The sequence below is a fragment of the Coccinella septempunctata genome, chromosome 5, assembly GCF_907165205.1.
Source record: "Coccinella septempunctata chromosome 5, icCocSept1.1, whole genome shotgun sequence".
NCBI classification, from domain to species: Eukaryota; Metazoa; Arthropoda; class Insecta; order Coleoptera; family Coccinellidae; genus Coccinella; species Coccinella septempunctata.
The window spans coordinates 32,720,985-32,738,492 of record NC_058193.1 but is presented as its reverse complement, the minus strand read 5'-3'; the positions used below and the strand labels follow the sequence as shown (position 1 = coordinate 32,738,492).

Genomic DNA, 17,508 nt, shown 5'->3' with positions numbered 1-17,508 from the left:
AGTCTTGTACTGCCCGAGAAAATTATGGAAAAAGTGTGGTCTTCAATATGTATTTTGATTCAAGGTTTCAAAATAATCGAGAGATGAATAATATCTGATCACGCTGCAAGTTCATAACAAATTTTAAAATATATTTGATAAGCGCATCCACCATTCTCTTGGAAATGCACCATTGGTGATTCCGTAACCAGAATAGACAATCACATTCCATCAAGATATTTAAAAAAAAACAGATATATTATGGTTACTCATCGAAGGTGTTCCTGAAAAATTATCCTGAAGCCCTAACATATAAGAATATTAGTTCTTCCTTTTTTTAAAATTATTATTAATTTCGGCCCAACCAGTATTTTGTTCTGGAAACTAATGATGCTCTATTTTCACTGTCAATTGTATGATTGGTTGACTGACAAATTCTTCGAAATATGTCAAAAACTTCAGAAACCCACCAACAGGTGGCTTGAAATGAAAAATTTTCGTCTTAATTTAATCAACGAACAAAATGTGGGAATGAGTTAAGGACCTCATTTATTTTAGTTCCAGATACTGGCTTGTTGTATCAGAGCCTAAACAAAGCTCATTATATCTCACAAATATATCGATTTTTTTTTTGGAGGGAGTTTACGAAAGTGATCATTTGCTTATGCCCTGAATATTTTTTCAAACGTCACAAATGGAAAGGAATCCATGAAAAATCTAAACAACAGGAATATTGTTAATAGAGTATAATTCTGAATTACATACATTCTTCCAAAAATTAAATTTCGTTCGAACTACACTGCAACCAGAAGATTGAAACAAGAATACTTGTTCATAGAAGTCGTAGGCATCTTTTGTATTCACAAACTATTTTCGTCTTTACCTGAATACATGGAATGCCCTTAAGTTCCCAATAATGGTCAAATTTGGGGTCCCTCATTCACTGGGCCCTCAATCCAAAATTCCCGGAATATGAGCTTCCAGAGTTAACCGCGAGAGGCGCTACGTCAGTTGCCAAATCGTGATTGGTTGATGGTGTACTTTCATTGTGGCGGTCAATGATTGTTTTCAAATTTCGTCAATTTCTAAACGAAAAAATCATATGTTCTATAGAAAAAATGTTGTTATGATACATTGAATTGGATTGGTAATACCTGTTGGAACGTTCAGATAACGTACTCAACCGCACACAGGGAATTCAGGGCGTGTAGGAGCTCGCTTTAGAAATGGCCGTTGCTTGGGCTAGTAGAGTAGCTCGAACAACTGGCTTGGCATAACTTGAGAGCTGGCCGCTGCGATTATCGAGTGTTTTTCTAGAAATCGTCGCTCTGCACTTATTGTTGTTAGTGATTTTGTGAGTTTTTAGTGAATTACTCAGTGAAAATAATGGATATCGTTTATGTTTATATGATGTTTCTTCCAACTTAGTAGTTGGCAGAAAACCTGGATTATTCCCAGAGGAAAGTGAGTACAGGCTTCTAGTCAATTCCCACGCGAAATTCAATACATATCCTTTCCATTTCTGTTCGTATTTTAATATATTGGTGCTATTTTCATAAATAAATTCTCATGATTTGACACTTCACATTCACTTCGTCATCTTTATGAGATTATTCGTATTCATTGTTTGGCAGAATCAGTTTAGAAACATTATTTTGTGTAAAAATGCACCTTCTGTTGATTGTCAAACGTTACATTACACGGATACATTTCTTGTTTTGATTTTGTGGGTTTACTGACCTACATCAGCTTTGGTGAATCTGGCCAATGTGTTGGCTTTCCTTTATTTTCGTTGCTCTTAATTGCAGCAGGAAAAGGGAACTCAATTCGATTCGAGGGTTATGCAACGTATCAAAAGTAATTCAAAACATTTCTCAATACATGGTTACGATCGCAGTATATTTTCATTTGACTCAGTATGTGGGAAGGTGATTTATTTTGAACAGCTTCAAATAAAAAATGTACAAGTGGAAGAAGTATGTATTTTAAAAGGTTTTTTAATAAAATTTCGTAAAACATACCTATTGTTTGTTTTTGAAATGTGGAGGTTGTTTTTTTGATAAATAAACTGAATTAGCAATTTGAAGTGGAAGTCTGGTATCAAAATTCAAGAAACAGGCTACATCAACATAACTTCGTAATTATCATTCATACTGTGTTGCCAATGTTATTTGTTTTAATAGAAAATAGGATAAGGTCAATATGTTGTTATGTCAGTAGCAATAATGAATAACTCCCCCAGAGAATATTATCCAAATTATTGTAGTTTAGGTCTTATTCACAATGCCTGAATGATATGCTGAAGTATTTATATAATGATCATGAGTATAATTCAAAATTCTGATTACTCCTAACCTCCAATAATAGAATAATGATATAAACCTGACAACATTGCAAAAGAAATAGTCGATAATTTTCACCACATTTTAATGTTTATTTTGTGGACCACATACTCTGAAATCTACAGAGTATTAAACCATTCAACTAATTTTCAATAAAAATCAATCTGATAAGTTCATGACAAAAGTTTCTTATGCAATAAAAATTCCATGAGGTAGGCAACAAGCAATTATGATTGATGCAACACACATTACACATGAAACATCATTTTAATAATTATTATGCCTGATATTCAATTCAACTTATTTTTTCAGATACAAATAGTCAATTTTCCTTGATCATGGCAGATATTTGCAACATGACGAGGAAACCAAGAACGAGACAGACTAGAATACATGCAGCCCTTCAGTCAGGTTATTGTGCGATCTGCCATTTACCCTACAATAGTTTAGACGACCATATACAATCTAAAAAACATCTTAAACTAATTGGAGAGGACGCAAATTACATTTCGATAAATGGTTTCATCGACCAAAACAGCTTGGAACCTTTCTTAAATTTAAATGGTATAGAATCTATTGGTGAGTTGTAAAACACCAACTCTCAATTGATCGATCATCTATTTGAATCGTTGAATTTTGTTTTAATTCTTAGCCATTTTAGATGTGAATGGGAGACAGGTTGAGAAGGATTTTTGTCCAAGATCAACAAGAAATAACAGAAATAGAGGGATGTCCATGGAAAGAATAACTTCATCCCCAATGGATTCTCCAATTCACCATCATTTACGATCTAGGAAACAGATAAATTATGCAATGAGTCCATCTATGGATGAAGACAGTTTTAGTGAGAGGCCTGATCTTCTTGTTGGAAGATCGGTTAAACAGAGAAAATCTCATAGGCAGATCGCTATGAAGGTAAGAGTCGTCTTTTCTCATTTTTTGTTACTACAGTGAATGAAGCTCTGTTCAATTTGCTTGAATTTTTCCAGAAAACACAAGACTCACAAGAACAACAACCAGAGGTTTGGAATTCAGGTCGCCCAAAAAGGAGATCATGTATAAAATCAAAAAGGGTTTCAGCTGATGAAAGGCTGGTTGTGGACAATAAAACATACTACAAAGTTGAAGTTATGACCACTAAATTACGTTCAAGTACAACCAAGGAGCATCATGAGGTCAAGCCGACTACAGAATCACAAGAAGACGAGAGAGATGAGAAAGGATTAATCGTTAAATTTAAGAAACTGAGAAATTCAGAGATTACTCTTCTAAACAACGAAGCGGAAAATTTTCTCTTTCCAAAAAAAGTTAGTTGGATAAAAACTCAAATTCATCTCATTGAATAATCAAATGTGTTTGTTACCTAAAAAAAAATTTTTTTAGGATGGCTCCAGTTCTTCAGAGGGAGAAGAAGAAGACGAGGAGGAGGATATAGATGCAGATGGTGCTAACACGACAGTGAGCAGCTGTGAAGGGAGGAATGATACTTACATACCTTCCAGTGATAATGAAGAAGATAAAACAAATGATAATTTCAAAACGGAAGACGAAGCTTCTATGGATAGTACAACATCTAGTGGAAAGTCGAAAAAAAGGAGAAGAACACATGCAGAAGCTTTTATTATGGATAACGAGAAGTATTATAAATTCGAAACTCCTGGATCAAGGTAAATTCTAACTCAATAATTAATGAAAATTCGAAAATATTTCATTTATCATTGAATATTTCAGACTGAGGTATCATGGATCATTTTTCTCTGAACCAAACCTGAAGTCTCCAAAACGCAATGGAGATATGGATGTTAAAGAGACAAAGAAAGAGGTTGAGGAATCAACGAACAAAAATAGGAATGTGGACTTGAACAACTATAAATTTTCTTTCGAAATGATACCCAGTGGTGAGAAGTGGTTCGCGCCATTTAGAAGGCAAGATCTGGGGGAAGAAAGCTATATGTACCTTTCTGATGTTGGTCAGTATTCATTTTCACATAGAGAGAGAGATATATACAGGATGTGTGAATAAAAATTTTATTTTATTTCAGGTTCGGAAAACCAATTCATAATGCCCTACCAAATAAGCTCCATACCCCCCTTGGATCCTAAAATTTGCATCGCTCAATATTCCCAGTTGAAAAAAATGGTTCAAGAACAGAGCTCAAGGACATCGTGCAGTACGCCGGACAGGAGTGATACGAATTATACACCCTCTCTAGACAATGAACCGATGGACGAAGATAGTAAATCTAGCGAACCCTCCAACAGTATTGAATTTTGCTCGGAAAATAGTAATATGGAAGAGTCTAAATGTGCGGATGAGAAAGTTCACAAAAAGAGAAAAGTAAGTGGATAGTTTTTATGTACGAAATTAATTTTGATAATCCAAATTTGTTTTAAAATACTTGTTAACTAAAAGTGAGTGCTTGTTGTTTGTTTATATCAAAAAAACGGTTCAGTTTCTGGCGCTTGTAAATCGTCTAGATTGATGCCAGTGTTTTAAAACTACCGATCTTCTGATCCACTTCAAAGATGACATATGTTAACCTTGTTTCTTATTGCAGATGCATGTGGGGAGAAACCCAAGAAAATCACCAAGACAACATGCCTCAACATTAGCAATATTGAGTAGTTTGATTCAGCAAAGGAAGAAAAAGTTAAAAGGAACCGAACCTCCTAACGCCAACCCTGTAATTAATAAGTCAACAGCTTTACCAGTAATTCCCGAAGAATGTCCAGTTCCTACAAAAGTGTCCCCATCGAATTACGAAGACATTTTAGTCAGTATGAATCAAGAATGGGATTCTGAAAAACTGTGTGACGATTTGGATCTGTCCCCCGACGACACAGTAGAGTTTTCGCATAAGTTAGGAATCTTAGACGTGTTAAGAATATACGACGATTTACGGAAAAGAGACGATTATAGGAGCAATCGAAGGTTTATTAGTGGTTCGCCAGTGAATAAAAGCGGTCGTAGAAAAAAAATCAACAAAACGGGTTGGCCGAACAGAAAGAAAGGCTTGAATAAAAAAGACACTAACGTGAAAGAAGAAACAAGTTCGGTGGGGAGTGTGAACGATTCGGAGGAAGAACCTAACACGACTGTTTGTGAAAGTGAAAAAAAATTAGGTAATGATGTAAATACGGATTGTGTTTCAAACAGGGTACAAGTGGAAAATAATGTAAAAACTCCAAGAAGTGCGAACAAAGTGAAAGTTAGCATCGGTAGTAAAAACATTAATTTGCAACCTTTTGTGAAAGTTAAAAAACTGGATTCGAAACTTACTGCGAATAAGGAGGACGTGCATGTACCTTCAAAAAAGACTAATAAACGAAGGATGCCTGCATCTCCTAAATCACCTCGGATGTTGAGGAAACCCAGGGGTAGGTGGTACAAAGAAAGATAAATGTAATTTTTGTCTTAATGAGTTATTTATTTGGAATGTTTTCCAAGTGACTTTTGGGTTATTTCATCAACTTTAATTGTTGAAAGTTAACAATAATTATGGTTTTATAAGATTATTCTGAACAAGTTTTATTGTCATTAATCTTCAGAGGAAAAACTTTTTTGATTGGTTCAAAATATGCACTTTTTAGAACTGAACAAGTTCTGTAAATTGAAAACATAAAATTATTGTATTTTTTGGCCTTTTTCTCCTTTTCACGCTTTTCATGACTAAACATATCATCAAAAAGTGGGTACTTGTACCCATACGAAAGCAGCTGCTTCAACAGGCTGAAGATATTGACAACATTACATAGAATTCTCTAATTATATAAGTTGTTGAAAATAAAATTTATTTATGTATGAGAAAAGATACTAAGTTGTTCTGTGCCATAATTTTTTTTTATTTATTAATCTAGTTTTTTCCCAACAATTAGTGAATGAACGAAATGATTTTCAACAATTAAGTTGGTGAAAATTCACAGCTTTAATGGACTATCTTCTGTTATGAAAAATAAATATTAAATAGGTATTTGATTGTTCAGTTCTATTTGAATATTTATTTTTCATCAAGAGGAGGCAAATCATTTTCTTGAGTGTGCTCAAAAATTTGATCATCCTGTTTTAAGTATGAGAAAAGATATGGTTTTAAATTTTGGGTTTTTTCTATTCTTTTTTCGCTAAATATGTATGTGAGATTTCTCGCTTCCTATGTTGCTGTGATCTGGTACATTCTCAAATTATTTCTTGGACAAACAGTGTTGTAGTCCACAACTTGTACTGATGTAACTGAATATTTGTGATAGATTATTGGAATTTTGGATATTTATTTCATTTCTTTGTGAACTGAAGATTACTTTTGGAAAGCATGTAACTTTTGCATTTTTGTTTTTATTTTCAATGAAAATCAATTTCATAGAAATTATTTTCTGAAACCATATCAAGTGTTTGCGGCGGAATTCTCAAGAAAATTGTAATATTGATTTGTACCAAAATTTGTAAGATAATATATATTTTTAATATATTAGTATTGTCAAATCTGAGTGTAAATATTAATGATTATTATTAATCAATTGAATTTGAAGATTTGATCCTTTGAAATTGGAAGTTGTTTATTTTTACCATTAAATTGAATTGATTATTCCTATATTTATTTCAGACTTTTATTTTTTAATATACATACAGATATATAACTGGATTTTGAGTTAAACAAAGTACTTGGAATTGTTAATTAATCAACACTTACTACAAATCAACGAATCATAATATTTTAATTCTTAAATTCTATAAACGGAAGAGTATTTCAAACGATTCCAGTTCTTTGAGTTCACTTGTAGGTTTTTTCTTTCTGGATTTTATCTCCTGTTCTCCTCCTCTCTTCAATAAAGTTTTCTTTTTTGTTTCTTTCAAGACATCTTTTGGTTTTTTTATTGGTTTCTCGAATCTTTCCAAAAAGCTATATACTGATAATCGCTCACGAAGCGACATCCCTAAGGCTTCGTTTGCCTGTTTGATCGCAAAGTTAATTCTTGTTTTAAAACATCTGAATTTGAGGGAATCTGGGTTTGGATTGTAATTGACTTTGTTGAATGCCATGATCTCGTGAGGTTTCAGCCACGCTCTTGAAACTTGCTTCTGATCGAAGAAGGTAACATGATACCAAGACTGAAAGTTAAATTACGTTAAAGTTGTAAAGTATAGTACCAAAATGGAAAAAATTTTCTTTTATAAGTGTAATATTAATCGTTTTCCTTCGAACGTTCCTTATTATAATAACGATTTCTGATGAACTGATATTTCTTACCGGAACAGTATCAATATCATCATCCAACCAATAGTAGGACTCTGTGTTTGGATCATCATCAATCATTCCAGGCCACCATGGGTAACCGCAAACCCTGGCCCATACGATACTACCTGCATTGTACAAATTGTGTATCCAATCTTCTTGAATGTGGACAGGGAATTTTTCTTCAGGAATTTCGCATCTATTGTGCAATGGATCTGTTGAATATTTAAATGCTAATTAAAGCTGCGTAGATGAACTAACTTCATCCGATGCCGAAATCATGAAAGAAAGCGTACAAATATCCATAGGCGTCACCAGGGGGGGGGGTTTACTGCCTCCCCTAGAGACTCGCGACTCTCAAAAATTAGTCATTAAACGCGGAAATCACAAGGGGGTGTTTAATTTACGAGGGTAGAGGGACCCTCTCCAAATCTAGTTTACCTGTGCCTGTGTGTATATTTTGATAAAGTACCGGCGACCATAGAATATTAAATATACTTATCGTAGTGTAGACCATGCCTAAACGTTTTATTATTCACCTTTGTTATCCTCACAGTACCATTTATCTGGAAGCTCAGTGGGGTCCTCAATTTCCTCGAGATATCTTGTTTTATCACACTTATCACAGAGAACAAATACTCCTACAATTCTCTGTTCCTGCAGCCATTTCATTTTGTCATAGTGTGTTAATCCTTTTGGAGTATTGACTCTGGTAAATTTGTCTTTTTTTCCTATGAATTGGGAGTAAGTTTCTCGAATAATCGGATCATTCAGAGAAATATCCGAACTTTGTGAGGATATTAAACTTTCGTCCAATTTTGTCTCCTTCTGAAGTAGAAACTGTTTGAATGCTTCTTTTACAGGAGTTCGATTCATGCTTCTTTGAGAGCTCCTGTCTTCTTTCCCTTTAGTTGAATTGAGCAACTCTTTTTTTTTATCCTTAGCCTGCGAGTATCTCAGGTTATTTGATTTTTTCTTTTTCGAATTTTCATCCCCATCACCTTGAAATTCAGTTTTCATATTGTTGCCCTCTTGGTGTGTTTCCGAAAACATATCGTTAATTTCGTCCGATAAGCTGCTTATTACATCAATATTATCCACGATTTCCTGGAGTATCCCTTCTTGTGGATATTTCGATATGGTTCTATGAGAAGTTTGCTTCTGATCTTCATTTCTTGTCTCAGAAATTTTTATTCCAACTTGCTCTCGTTTCTCCGCTTCTTTTCCTGGTATTATCTCTTCGATTTGAAATATCTCACTGGGCTGCTTGAATTTGAATGCCGAAATAATTTCATCAGTAGGTGCATCTTGAGATAGGAAAGATTTTTTGGGACGTTTTCTGTACAATGGCATGTTCTTTTTCGCTCAGAATTTTTTATAGCTATATCAAATAATCGAAAGTTTTCAACAATGGAGGATAACAATAATTTGTGAAACCCATAGACCTATTAAATGTTTAATATGTCTATGGTGAACCCTCTGTATGTTTCTTTTGTTTTAAGGAATTGTTGGATTCATTCTTTCTTCTTCTTATTGGAATTATTCCAGGAAACATGGAGTTTTTTTGTTTAATCGTTCTTGCCTTCTATGGCAACTTGTGCCATAGAAAAGTTTAATTGTAAAAGTGTATCACTGGTTGCAGCCAATGCTCAGAAGCATATAATTATGACTATGCTCAGAAGAAATTCGTCGAAGAAACATCTATTTTGCGATACGTCTCTGCTGTTATTTCTCTAGATACAAAGCATTAGCAGCACGCTGCACGATGTATGTAATAGGCACTGTATGAAGACTAGTCTTTATACAATGGACTAGATGTTTGTTGCTTTATTTCAGCACAGCAGTCTACAGAGACGGCCGTGTTTTCAGTTCATCTATGAGAATTCCTATCGAAGAAAATAGGATCTTTCTGAAATACCTACATACGAACGAAAATTGCAAAAAACGCTCTCCCTAGACGTTTCTCTTTGTTTAGATCCAACAAACTGATCTATTTTCAGCCATGGTGCGCATGCGCCCGCTTTCGGAACTCGTATATCACTCGTGTAGTTTCGTTGAACATATTAAAATGGATGCCAGAATGGGAATCAACCACATGCAGTGCACAGAGCGTAAAAACGAAATAGCACAACGTATTTATGACGTTCTGGCAGCAAATCGCTAGATGAACGTTGGTGATAAATCTACTGATTTTCTCATTCTGTAATGATAGTTGGTGTTTGAGGGGTCCAGAAAGTGCAAGCAAAAGGCGATTGAAGATTTGTCGGGTAAGTTTTTAGTCATTTGTATATGATTGTTGGCGATTTTGGGTTGGGTTTACGTGTATAATTTACAAGAGCTGCAATGGCCTTTGTGTATGTTCCTAATGCGCAAGTCCAGGATCCGTGCATTAATTTTTTTGCGGGAATGGGTTGGAGTAGGAAGTGGTAAAGATCTAATGCTTTTCTTCATTTTCCAGTCGGAAAATTCTTCACTTTTATATTTTTCCTTAATTTATCCATTTGAGAAAAAATATTTGAACAGTTTTCGTCTTAAATATTTATAGAAAACCAACTGTTTTGTTATTTTCTCTTACCTTTCTAATTTGAATTTTATTTGGGTAGGTAATGGGTTAAATGTGGCATCTTTTAGGTAGGTATTTGTTTTCTTGCACTGAGATTGAAGCCTGTTGAACTTCATTCATTTTTGTCCTAGAAATTCTACTCTACTCAATCCTTTTCTATTTTTTTAATTCAGACTTTATTGCGTCTTGACATCATTAGTTTTGCGGCTTGAAGATCGAATAGTTGAAACTTGTGAAAATTTAATTTTTTTTTAGTTTTTTGTTTTCCTGATGCTCCTATCATTTTTCAGAGTTTTCATTAGTTTTCCTTTTATCAGAACGAACATCAATGACTTGGTGTCCATTCTATTCCAACATATGGAATTTTGTCAAATTTATTTTATTTATTCATACTCAATATCTACACGCTTGGATTAGGTTTGAAGATGTATACCTATTTATCTGTGCCTTCTTTTTATTACAATAATTGTTTATTTATTCAGAGAATTCACTAACTCTTGTGATGAGTTTTCTCATTTCATATGGATTTTTGACTTTTCATTTCATCAGCTGTTATTGCAGCAATTTCCTATATTGGAGTTCAAATACCAGGAAATTATGCGTTTTCAAAAACTAACATATTCGATTCGTATACAGCTTATTTTTAGTGGTTCAATATGAATAATCACTTTATACCTTGGCCATATATATATGTATTTTGATATTTTTAATTCTTTATTGAGATGTTAGATGTTACCATGATTCGAATTTTTTTTTCTATCCGAGAAATCAATAACTTTATGTGAGGAACAAGTTCATACAAGTTTGTCTATGATACAAGTGTATATAGCTGGGAGATCGTGTCATATTATCAGTATGCCACAATAAATGCCTTTAGTTTGTGAATGCAACCATAATGTTTTAAAGGTTGGTACACACGCTAATAAGACCGGACAAGCCGGTATTATATTTTAAGGAGTTATTTTTAGATTAACATTCGCTATTAGAACGTTTTTATTTGCTAGTGTGTTTGCAAATGACACTTCTTGATAAGCAAACTGCACAATTATATAATATCTTGGATTTAGAAGAGTTTGTTTGAATTTGTTAGTTGATTGGAAACCAATACTTGCGTATTTTATAACTGGAAGCTTTTATTCGAAATTTAAAACACTGTTGCGAGTGTTTTGAGTCTTTGACTGAGTGATTTGAGAAAGCTGCTTGAAGTTAAGCTTGCACATCTGAAGCATTATCTGTATTTTAGGATATTTCGGTTCATTCGCGCAAGCTACGTGGGTGACGTCGGCAATAAAAAATAAAAATGCGCCTCATGTGACATCATATTTCGTACTAAAGTTAATATGACGAAGCTTTATTGCAAATTGAATCAAATGATTGATTTTTTATTAAAGATTCATGAAAATAGAAATCAGTTTTGTATATTTATTTTGAGCGCAGCGTTGCTAGTTTTGATAATCCTTCAACCTGTTCTTTTCGTCTTCACACTTCGAAATTTGTTATTTATATTCAAGCACTTAACTTGCTGGCATCATACGGAAATTTGGCTAGTAGCTTTGCATTATTCCGGTGTGATTATGGTCTATTCTATTAAAAAATGACATGATGGAACAACGTTAAGAAAAGTTATCTTCTTGGATGTAACGAAGAATATTACTCATCTCATGATTTGAAAAATTCAAGATGGCGACTAACTTTGTATTCTATAGAAAATTGTATCTAGTTAGAATTATAAATTTTTGTCGAAATTTGAATTCAAGATTGAGAATCAGTTTTGCGATTATGGATTGAATTATTGAATACTTAGGGAGAGATTATAAAATTTTCATGGCTGTTTGTTAATCCAAGATGGCGAAGGAATTTATGGTCCGATTTTATGTTTCGTGAATTGGGGAGGGGGAAATAAATTTCTTATCGAATATTCTTATTCCAATATGGCGAACAAGTTTTGAGTTTATGGTACGATACTATTCGAAAATGGGAACTGGGAGTTTTGGTATCAGATATTATGGATTTTTGCAGTAACTTACATATTGGAATTATGGTTCAATTATAGTGACATCAGATTTGGTGTTTTTTAAGGCAGAAAATTTTAATTTCATATTGTCAAATTTAAGATGGCTGTCGATTATGTGATCAAGAAATGATTTCAATGGGAATTTTTTCTTCAATATTAAAAAATTCCAATCAGACACTTCTGAAGATTCTTTTTATATAAAAAATGAGAACCTATACGAATAAAAATGTTGTCTTTGTCATTTGTAGTGAAATTATTCTGTGACATCCGAATACTGCTGAAGTTTTCAATTTTAATACAAAAAGGTATATTGCTTTATGAAGAAATATCTAGTTGGAAAGCGAGCTTGTATTAACCCTTGTAATTATCATACTGGAAATTCCAGAACTTAGTATGTTTCACATAAATTTAATCATTTTCATTGTAGAATGCAGGATTGTATGTTATCTAAATATACAGGCTGTCCCAAAACTAGTGAATCAAACGTCACACCACTATAGATTAAACCCAATATTATCGAATGACACCAACTTAATCAGAATTTCATTAAAATACCTATAGTTGCCGATTTTCGAACTATTTTTCTTAATCACAGGGCCAATTTGTGAAAAACGATATCGATTTTAAATTATATTGAACTAAGATTATTGTTTTATCTCCCCTAATTGAAATTATTTTAAGTAGTTAATCGATAACCTGAGTAAATGTAAATTAAAACAATTGTTTTTTCTACATGATTTTTATTACTCAGAATAAACCCCCTCTAAAAGGGTGATAATATGGGAGAAAAACTATCCTTAATCACAAATTGGCCTTGTGATTGAAAAAATAGTTCGAAAATCGGCAAATTTAGGTTAGGTTTTTTCAGAAATTGTACATTTTCGCTCAACTAATGTTGGTGTCATTTGATAGTATTTGATCTACTCTATCGTGGTGTGACGTTTGATGCACTAGTTTTGGGACACCCTGTATTTAGTAGTTTGAAGCACGTTCATTTTATGACATTCTGTGTCATTGACGTTATTTTTTATAGATCGATTCATAAAGCTTTAACAAGCCTTTGTTAATTTCACTATTAAAAACAACATATCGCTGTTTACCGCCTGTGTTAGATGATATCGCCAGTATAGGTAGTCCATTTTCTGTTCCGACGATTGTTCAAACCCACTATTGATGAATATGAAGGAAATAAAATTCATTCCGTTCTTTTTCACATTCGAAACTTCATTCTTCAACTTTTAACGCTTCAAGCATAACCATTAGGCCCCAGAAGAAGGCGTCTCCTTGCTCCACCTCTAACAGTTCCGTTTTTGCAGATCACAATGTCTTCAGCAGAGGTGCACCTACCTTTCAAGCCCCAAGGGCATCACAAGAACCAACCGAGCATCCAGTCGACGAACAACAACACGAAGGGCCAAAGCGACAAGCTGAGGAAGCGCATAAAACACGAGAGGAACGGAAGGAGACGTTCCAAGAGCTTTTCCGGCCATGGTATCAACCCTAAGCCGGTCCTACCTTCGAAATTCCTGTTGGGCGGGAACATAAACGATCCGTTGAATTTGAACAGTTTGCAGGACGAGGAAATCAACAGGGCCATGAATGCCGTGACTCCGAAGAGTTCCCCGATACCGACTCCGCCAAGGAGAAAGGGGCAGGTTGAGGTGATCATACCTCCGAATATCCGAGATCCGTTGAATCTTATCGATTGTTCAGATGATGCGGAGTATGAGTTGCAGCTATGCTCTCCCGTGAAAAAGGTAATATCATTATGAATATCGATGTACTGAGTATTTTGTGGCAAGCAACCTAAGTTAGGCATTATTATTCTAATTGGGTAAAAGCGTTTCTTCAAATCAACCAGGTCATACACCTTGGCAGTTTTGTAGTTACGTAGATTCCAAAACTTTGAATACTCTTGTTCTCACCTGACTCATATTATTGTATGTTGTTATCTAACTGTTCTGTTTAGGGCCGGAAAAAACGCCTCAAAAAGAAGCGTACCATTTCAACAACCACAGAAGTATCGGACACCGATATCAGTCCAGAAGCAGACACCCCAGACTGCCAAACAGAAAGCGCAAAAATACCCGATGAAGTTATGCCCGAGGCGGCGTCTGCATCCACTTCTAATGTTAAACAACCAAAACTGACGGCAGTGAAGGATCTTACTCTGGAACTCTTGTCCCCGAAAAAAGATAAACCACAAAAGAGAAAATCCGAAGAGTATAAAGAAGCGAAAAAAGTTAGATATTCTCTAGATAAAATAGTCAGTCCTGTGGTACCACAACCAGGCGCATGGTTGAAAAGGTTGAATTCCATCACGAAAAAAAGCGAGCCCAAACAGAACAAAGGGGAAGTTGTACAAATGCCTAAATTTAAGGAAAACGATAAGAAGTTTCAGTATGGAAATTATAACAGGTGAGAATTAATTATCTTAGCACTGATATGTTTTTATTTCCAGTTTGTCAAGGACGAAAAATATGAATTTCTACAATTCTGTTTAATGATGAAGTTGTAAGTCAAGCTTTTTGTTGTCATATTTTTCGTCATTGATGACGTCCAGAGCTTTTCATTCAAGCAGAATGTGAAGAAAGATTTCCTATCCTGATCAAGATCGTTCTTCTGATCTTTAAGAATGAATAAGTTGGATCATTTTGACTTGGCGTTTACATCATACTAAGACAGGGTGAGAAAAGACCAGAGAATTATCTTCTGTTTTTTATTAAGGCCCTAAACCACCGAGAAAGAGAAGCCAGTCAATCTCTAAAGGGGCAATGTAGACTGAGAATATCTCAAGATGCAAGGCTCAGATGAGAACAAAGACGGACCGGAAAAACTTCATAAAGCTCTGATGGAGTACGATGCTGTGTACATGGAAATGCACCAAATGACGGTGGGGAAATTACCAGAAATACATCATTGGCAAATGTCGAAATTTAATTAGGAGCTGATTCTTTTGTGAATTTTGATTGTCACGAAAAGTGTTAGGTTTTTGTTGAAATTTTTGAAAATTGAACGAGCAAACATCGGCGATCTATGTGAATATTTTCGGAAATTTGTGTTTACCGCAAAATTTTTGCGTCTCATTAAATTTTGTCCCATTGCTCGCAATGCAATTTTTAATAAATTAACATGTTTCCTGTGCCGCATGAGTGGTGAATACAAAAGGTCGGAAAATTCACATTTACAATTTAGCATGTACTTGTGCAATTTCAAACTAGTTGATTTTTCTCTAGAATTCTCAGAAATATTAAGGCTATTCATTCACACTCCAAAATGAAGTTGCAAAATGAATATAAAGTGAAAAAAATGCTTGGGAATTTTGGGAAATATTTTTACAATTGCGCTTCCACAGGAGTTTGGATGAACTATTGTCTTTTTTCTTTCATTATATGAACTCAAAAAATTATATTGAGATTTTGAGAAGTTACAATGAGATTCTGTTTCATCTGTGAAATTCGAACAGCCTACTTGTTTACAGTCATACCTAGTTCTCACATCTGATTCATTTCCAGACACTAAAAATAACGACTGTCATTCAAAATGGAATCTAAAAAATTTGATGTTTTTTGGTGATTTTGTTGTGTTTTTGTTGATTTTCCAATGAGCACTATGATAACGCAAAGAAGAAATGGTCCAAGCATACTTATAACCCTTAATTTGATGTGTCTCCAGCAATGCAGAATATCTGAAAAATTCCGTCTTTTATAGGTATTACGGCTATAGAAACCAAAACAATGAAATCGATCATCGACTAAAAGTGTTCTCACACCATCCGTTTTTGTTTCAAGATAAAGACATCTTGGATATCGGTTGTAACATAGGACACGTAACACTTTCTGTAGCTAGGGATTTCGGGGCGAGGACAGTTATAGGAATAGACATCGATGACAAATTGATAAGCATCGCCAGGAAAAATATCAAACATTATGTTAAAAGCGTGAATTCGCCGAGGGCTGATGAGATTCACACGCAAGGGAGATGTCAGGAAAGAGAAAAATGTAGTAGTGAGTTCTTTCCAATATCAATGCCTATCCTATACGGACCAATTGATGTTCCAGGCTTCGATGACTGCTCTAAGAACAGGGGGTTTCCCAAAAATGTCACTTTCAAAAGGGTAAGTAGGAAACTGAGTTATAGAATTAAAAATTCCTACAACACGATCCAGGACAAATAGAAAAGTGGCCTTTGTTTAATTTTCTTTACAGTGTAACTATGTGCTTGACGATGATGCTCTTTTGGCCCTTGAACAGCCCCAATACGACACAATTCTCTGTTTGAGCGTGACGAAATGGATTCATCTCAACTGGGGTGATAATGGCTTGAAGCAAGCGTTTAGAAGAATGTACGCTCAATTGAGACCTGGAGGAAGGCTGATCCTGGAACCTCAGAACTGGGCCAGTTACAAAGGGAAGAAAAAACTAACTGTGAGTCATTTATGCAAGGACTACAACTCAATACTTACTTTTATCTCGTTTTTTTTTTTTCAGGAAACTATATACAGAAACTACAATTCCATTGAATTCTTTCCAAATAAGTTCACGGAGTACCTCCTATCGCCTGCAGTGGGTTTTGCCAAAAGTGAGATCTTGGGCTATCCCCAGTGCCATTCCAAAGGTTTCAGACGCCCCATACAGCTTTTCACGAAAAGCACCATGTTTCCCAGTGAGAGAATCGATTCGACGCCTTTTAACATCACGCCAAATATGAAGAGTGAATCCCAGAATTCCGATTCTGTAGACTACATATACAGCGGAATACTGAACAGGTACTGCACCACGGCAGAAGAAAACACAGAAGCGAATATCCAAATTGCTAAAACTTTGTCGCACAACACTGTCAAAAGTTCAGTTGAAGTGGCTAACTGTGATTCTACAACAGACGTTTCAGAGAGCAAACCTTGCTCTGAACCAGTGAAAACTGAGGGGACTGTGATGGAAGTTGAAGTGGAAAAGAAGAATTGTGATGTGGACGTTTGTATAGTTGAAAGTTCAACAACTAAGTCAGATGAGGTTGAAAACTGTTTAGATTCGAATGAGCGGAAGGAAAACTGTGATGAAATTTCTACATCAGAATGTAAACTTTCCAGTGAAAGGAAAGAGGAAAAAGATATGTAAATAAAAGCCTTTTCGGGTTGATTGTATATAGTGTTAATATTATTATTTAATTAACTGCTTTTGTACATATCTATTTTATGTTGAATCACACCCAAATTAAATTTGGAATATAGTTTTGTTTAATATTAAATTTTGAAATATAGTTTACTAGTGCAAAAACTGTAAGTAGAAATTTAATTATATTCTCAGAATTTTGGTCACAGTAGTTTGTTTTATTTCTTCGAAAGTACAGTTAGCAAGTAGACATAATGGGTGTGCAAAGAAA

At 34.5% G+C, this 17,508-nt stretch overlaps 3 protein-coding genes across 8 annotated transcripts; 2 read left to right on the top strand and 1 right to left on the bottom strand.

Annotated features, from left to right (window-relative positions):
- Window positions 1-1,005: 1,005 nt before the first annotated feature.
- LOC123312842 lies at window positions 1,006-6,913 on the top strand. Of its 4 annotated transcripts, none has more exons than XM_044897363.1 (8): window positions 1,006-1,443; window positions 2,634-2,885; window positions 2,983-3,236; window positions 3,311-3,628; window positions 3,705-3,988; window positions 4,053-4,291; window positions 4,364-4,659; window positions 4,880-6,913. In XM_044897363.1, exons 2-8 carry the CDS (start codon window positions 2,660-2,662, stop codon window positions 5,720-5,722), a joined length of 2,460 nt encoding a protein of 819 aa, XP_044753298.1. In that variant the 5' UTR covers window positions 1,006-1,443; window positions 2,634-2,659; the 3' UTR covers window positions 5,723-6,913. The 4 variants fall into 4 exon arrangements, with proteins under 4 accessions (XP_044753298.1, XP_044753295.1, XP_044753297.1 ...); XM_044897360.1 differs by having other exon boundaries at window positions 1,007-1,443; window positions 2,634-2,900; XM_044897362.1 differs by lacking the exon at window positions 1,006-1,443 and adding an exon at window positions 1,476-1,955 and having other exon boundaries at window positions 2,634-2,900.
- On the bottom strand, window positions 6,910-9,486 carry LOC123312844 (zinc finger CW-type PWWP domain protein 1-like). Its single transcript, XM_044897367.1, has 3 exons — window positions 8,089-9,486; window positions 7,565-7,764; window positions 6,910-7,425 (listed from the first exon to the last, which is right to left on the bottom strand). Exons 1-3 carry the CDS (start codon window positions 8,900-8,902, stop codon window positions 7,045-7,047), a joined length of 1,395 nt encoding a protein of 464 aa, XP_044753302.1. The 5' UTR covers window positions 8,903-9,486; the 3' UTR covers window positions 6,910-7,044.
- Window positions 9,487-9,637: 151 nt separating this feature from the next.
- On the top strand, window positions 9,638-17,445 carry LOC123312843 (7SK snRNA methylphosphate capping enzyme bin3-like). 3 transcript variants are annotated; one of them, XM_044897366.1, is made up of 7 exons: window positions 9,638-9,816; window positions 13,443-13,883; window positions 14,096-14,544; window positions 15,838-16,133; window positions 16,188-16,243; window positions 16,335-16,553; window positions 16,617-17,445. In XM_044897366.1, the coding sequence occupies exons 2-7, from the start codon at window positions 13,449-13,451 to the stop codon at window positions 17,241-17,243; spliced, it is 2,082 nt and encodes a 693-aa protein (XP_044753301.1). In that variant the 5' UTR covers window positions 9,638-9,816; window positions 13,443-13,448; the 3' UTR covers window positions 17,244-17,445. The 3 variants fall into 3 exon arrangements, with proteins under 3 accessions (XP_044753301.1, XP_044753300.1, XP_044753299.1); XM_044897365.1 differs by having other exon boundaries at window positions 15,838-16,243; window positions 16,617-17,141; window positions 17,172-17,445; XM_044897364.1 differs by having other exon boundaries at window positions 9,639-9,816; window positions 15,838-16,243.
- Window positions 17,446-17,508: the final 63 nt, after the last annotated feature.

Coding starts and splice junctions, on each gene's coding strand:
- LOC123312844 (XM_044897367.1), bottom strand. CDS start 8,902: ATGCCATTGTACAGAAAACGTCCCAAAAAATCTTTCCTATCTCAAGAT. Junction 7,765..8,088: donor GTACTGTGAGGATAACAAAG/GTGAATAATAAA, acceptor AATATTCAACAG/ATCCATTGCACAATAGATGC. Junction 7,426..7,564: donor ATGATATTGATACTGTTCCG/GTAAGAAATATC, acceptor TTTAACTTTCAG/TCTTGGTATCATGTTACCTT.
- LOC123312842 (XM_044897360.1), top strand. CDS start 2,660: ATGGCAGATATTTGCAACATGACGAGGAAACCAAGAACGAGACAGACT. Junction 3,237..3,310: donor ATAGGCAGATCGCTATGAAG/GTAAGAGTCGTC, acceptor GAATTTTTCCAG/AAAACACAAGACTCACAAGA. Junction 3,989..4,052: donor TTCGAAACTCCTGGATCAAG/GTAAATTCTAAC, acceptor TGAATATTTCAG/ACTGAGGTATCATGGATCAT.
- LOC123312843 (XM_044897364.1), top strand. CDS start 13,449: ATGTCTTCAGCAGAGGTGCACCTACCTTTCAAGCCCCAAGGGCATCAC. Junction 14,545..15,837: donor CAGTATGGAAATTATAACAG/GTGAGAATTAAT, acceptor CGTCTTTTATAG/GTATTACGGCTATAGAAACC. Junction 16,554..16,616: donor AAGGGAAGAAAAAACTAACT/GTGAGTCATTTA, acceptor TTTTTTTTTCAG/GAAACTATATACAGAAACTA.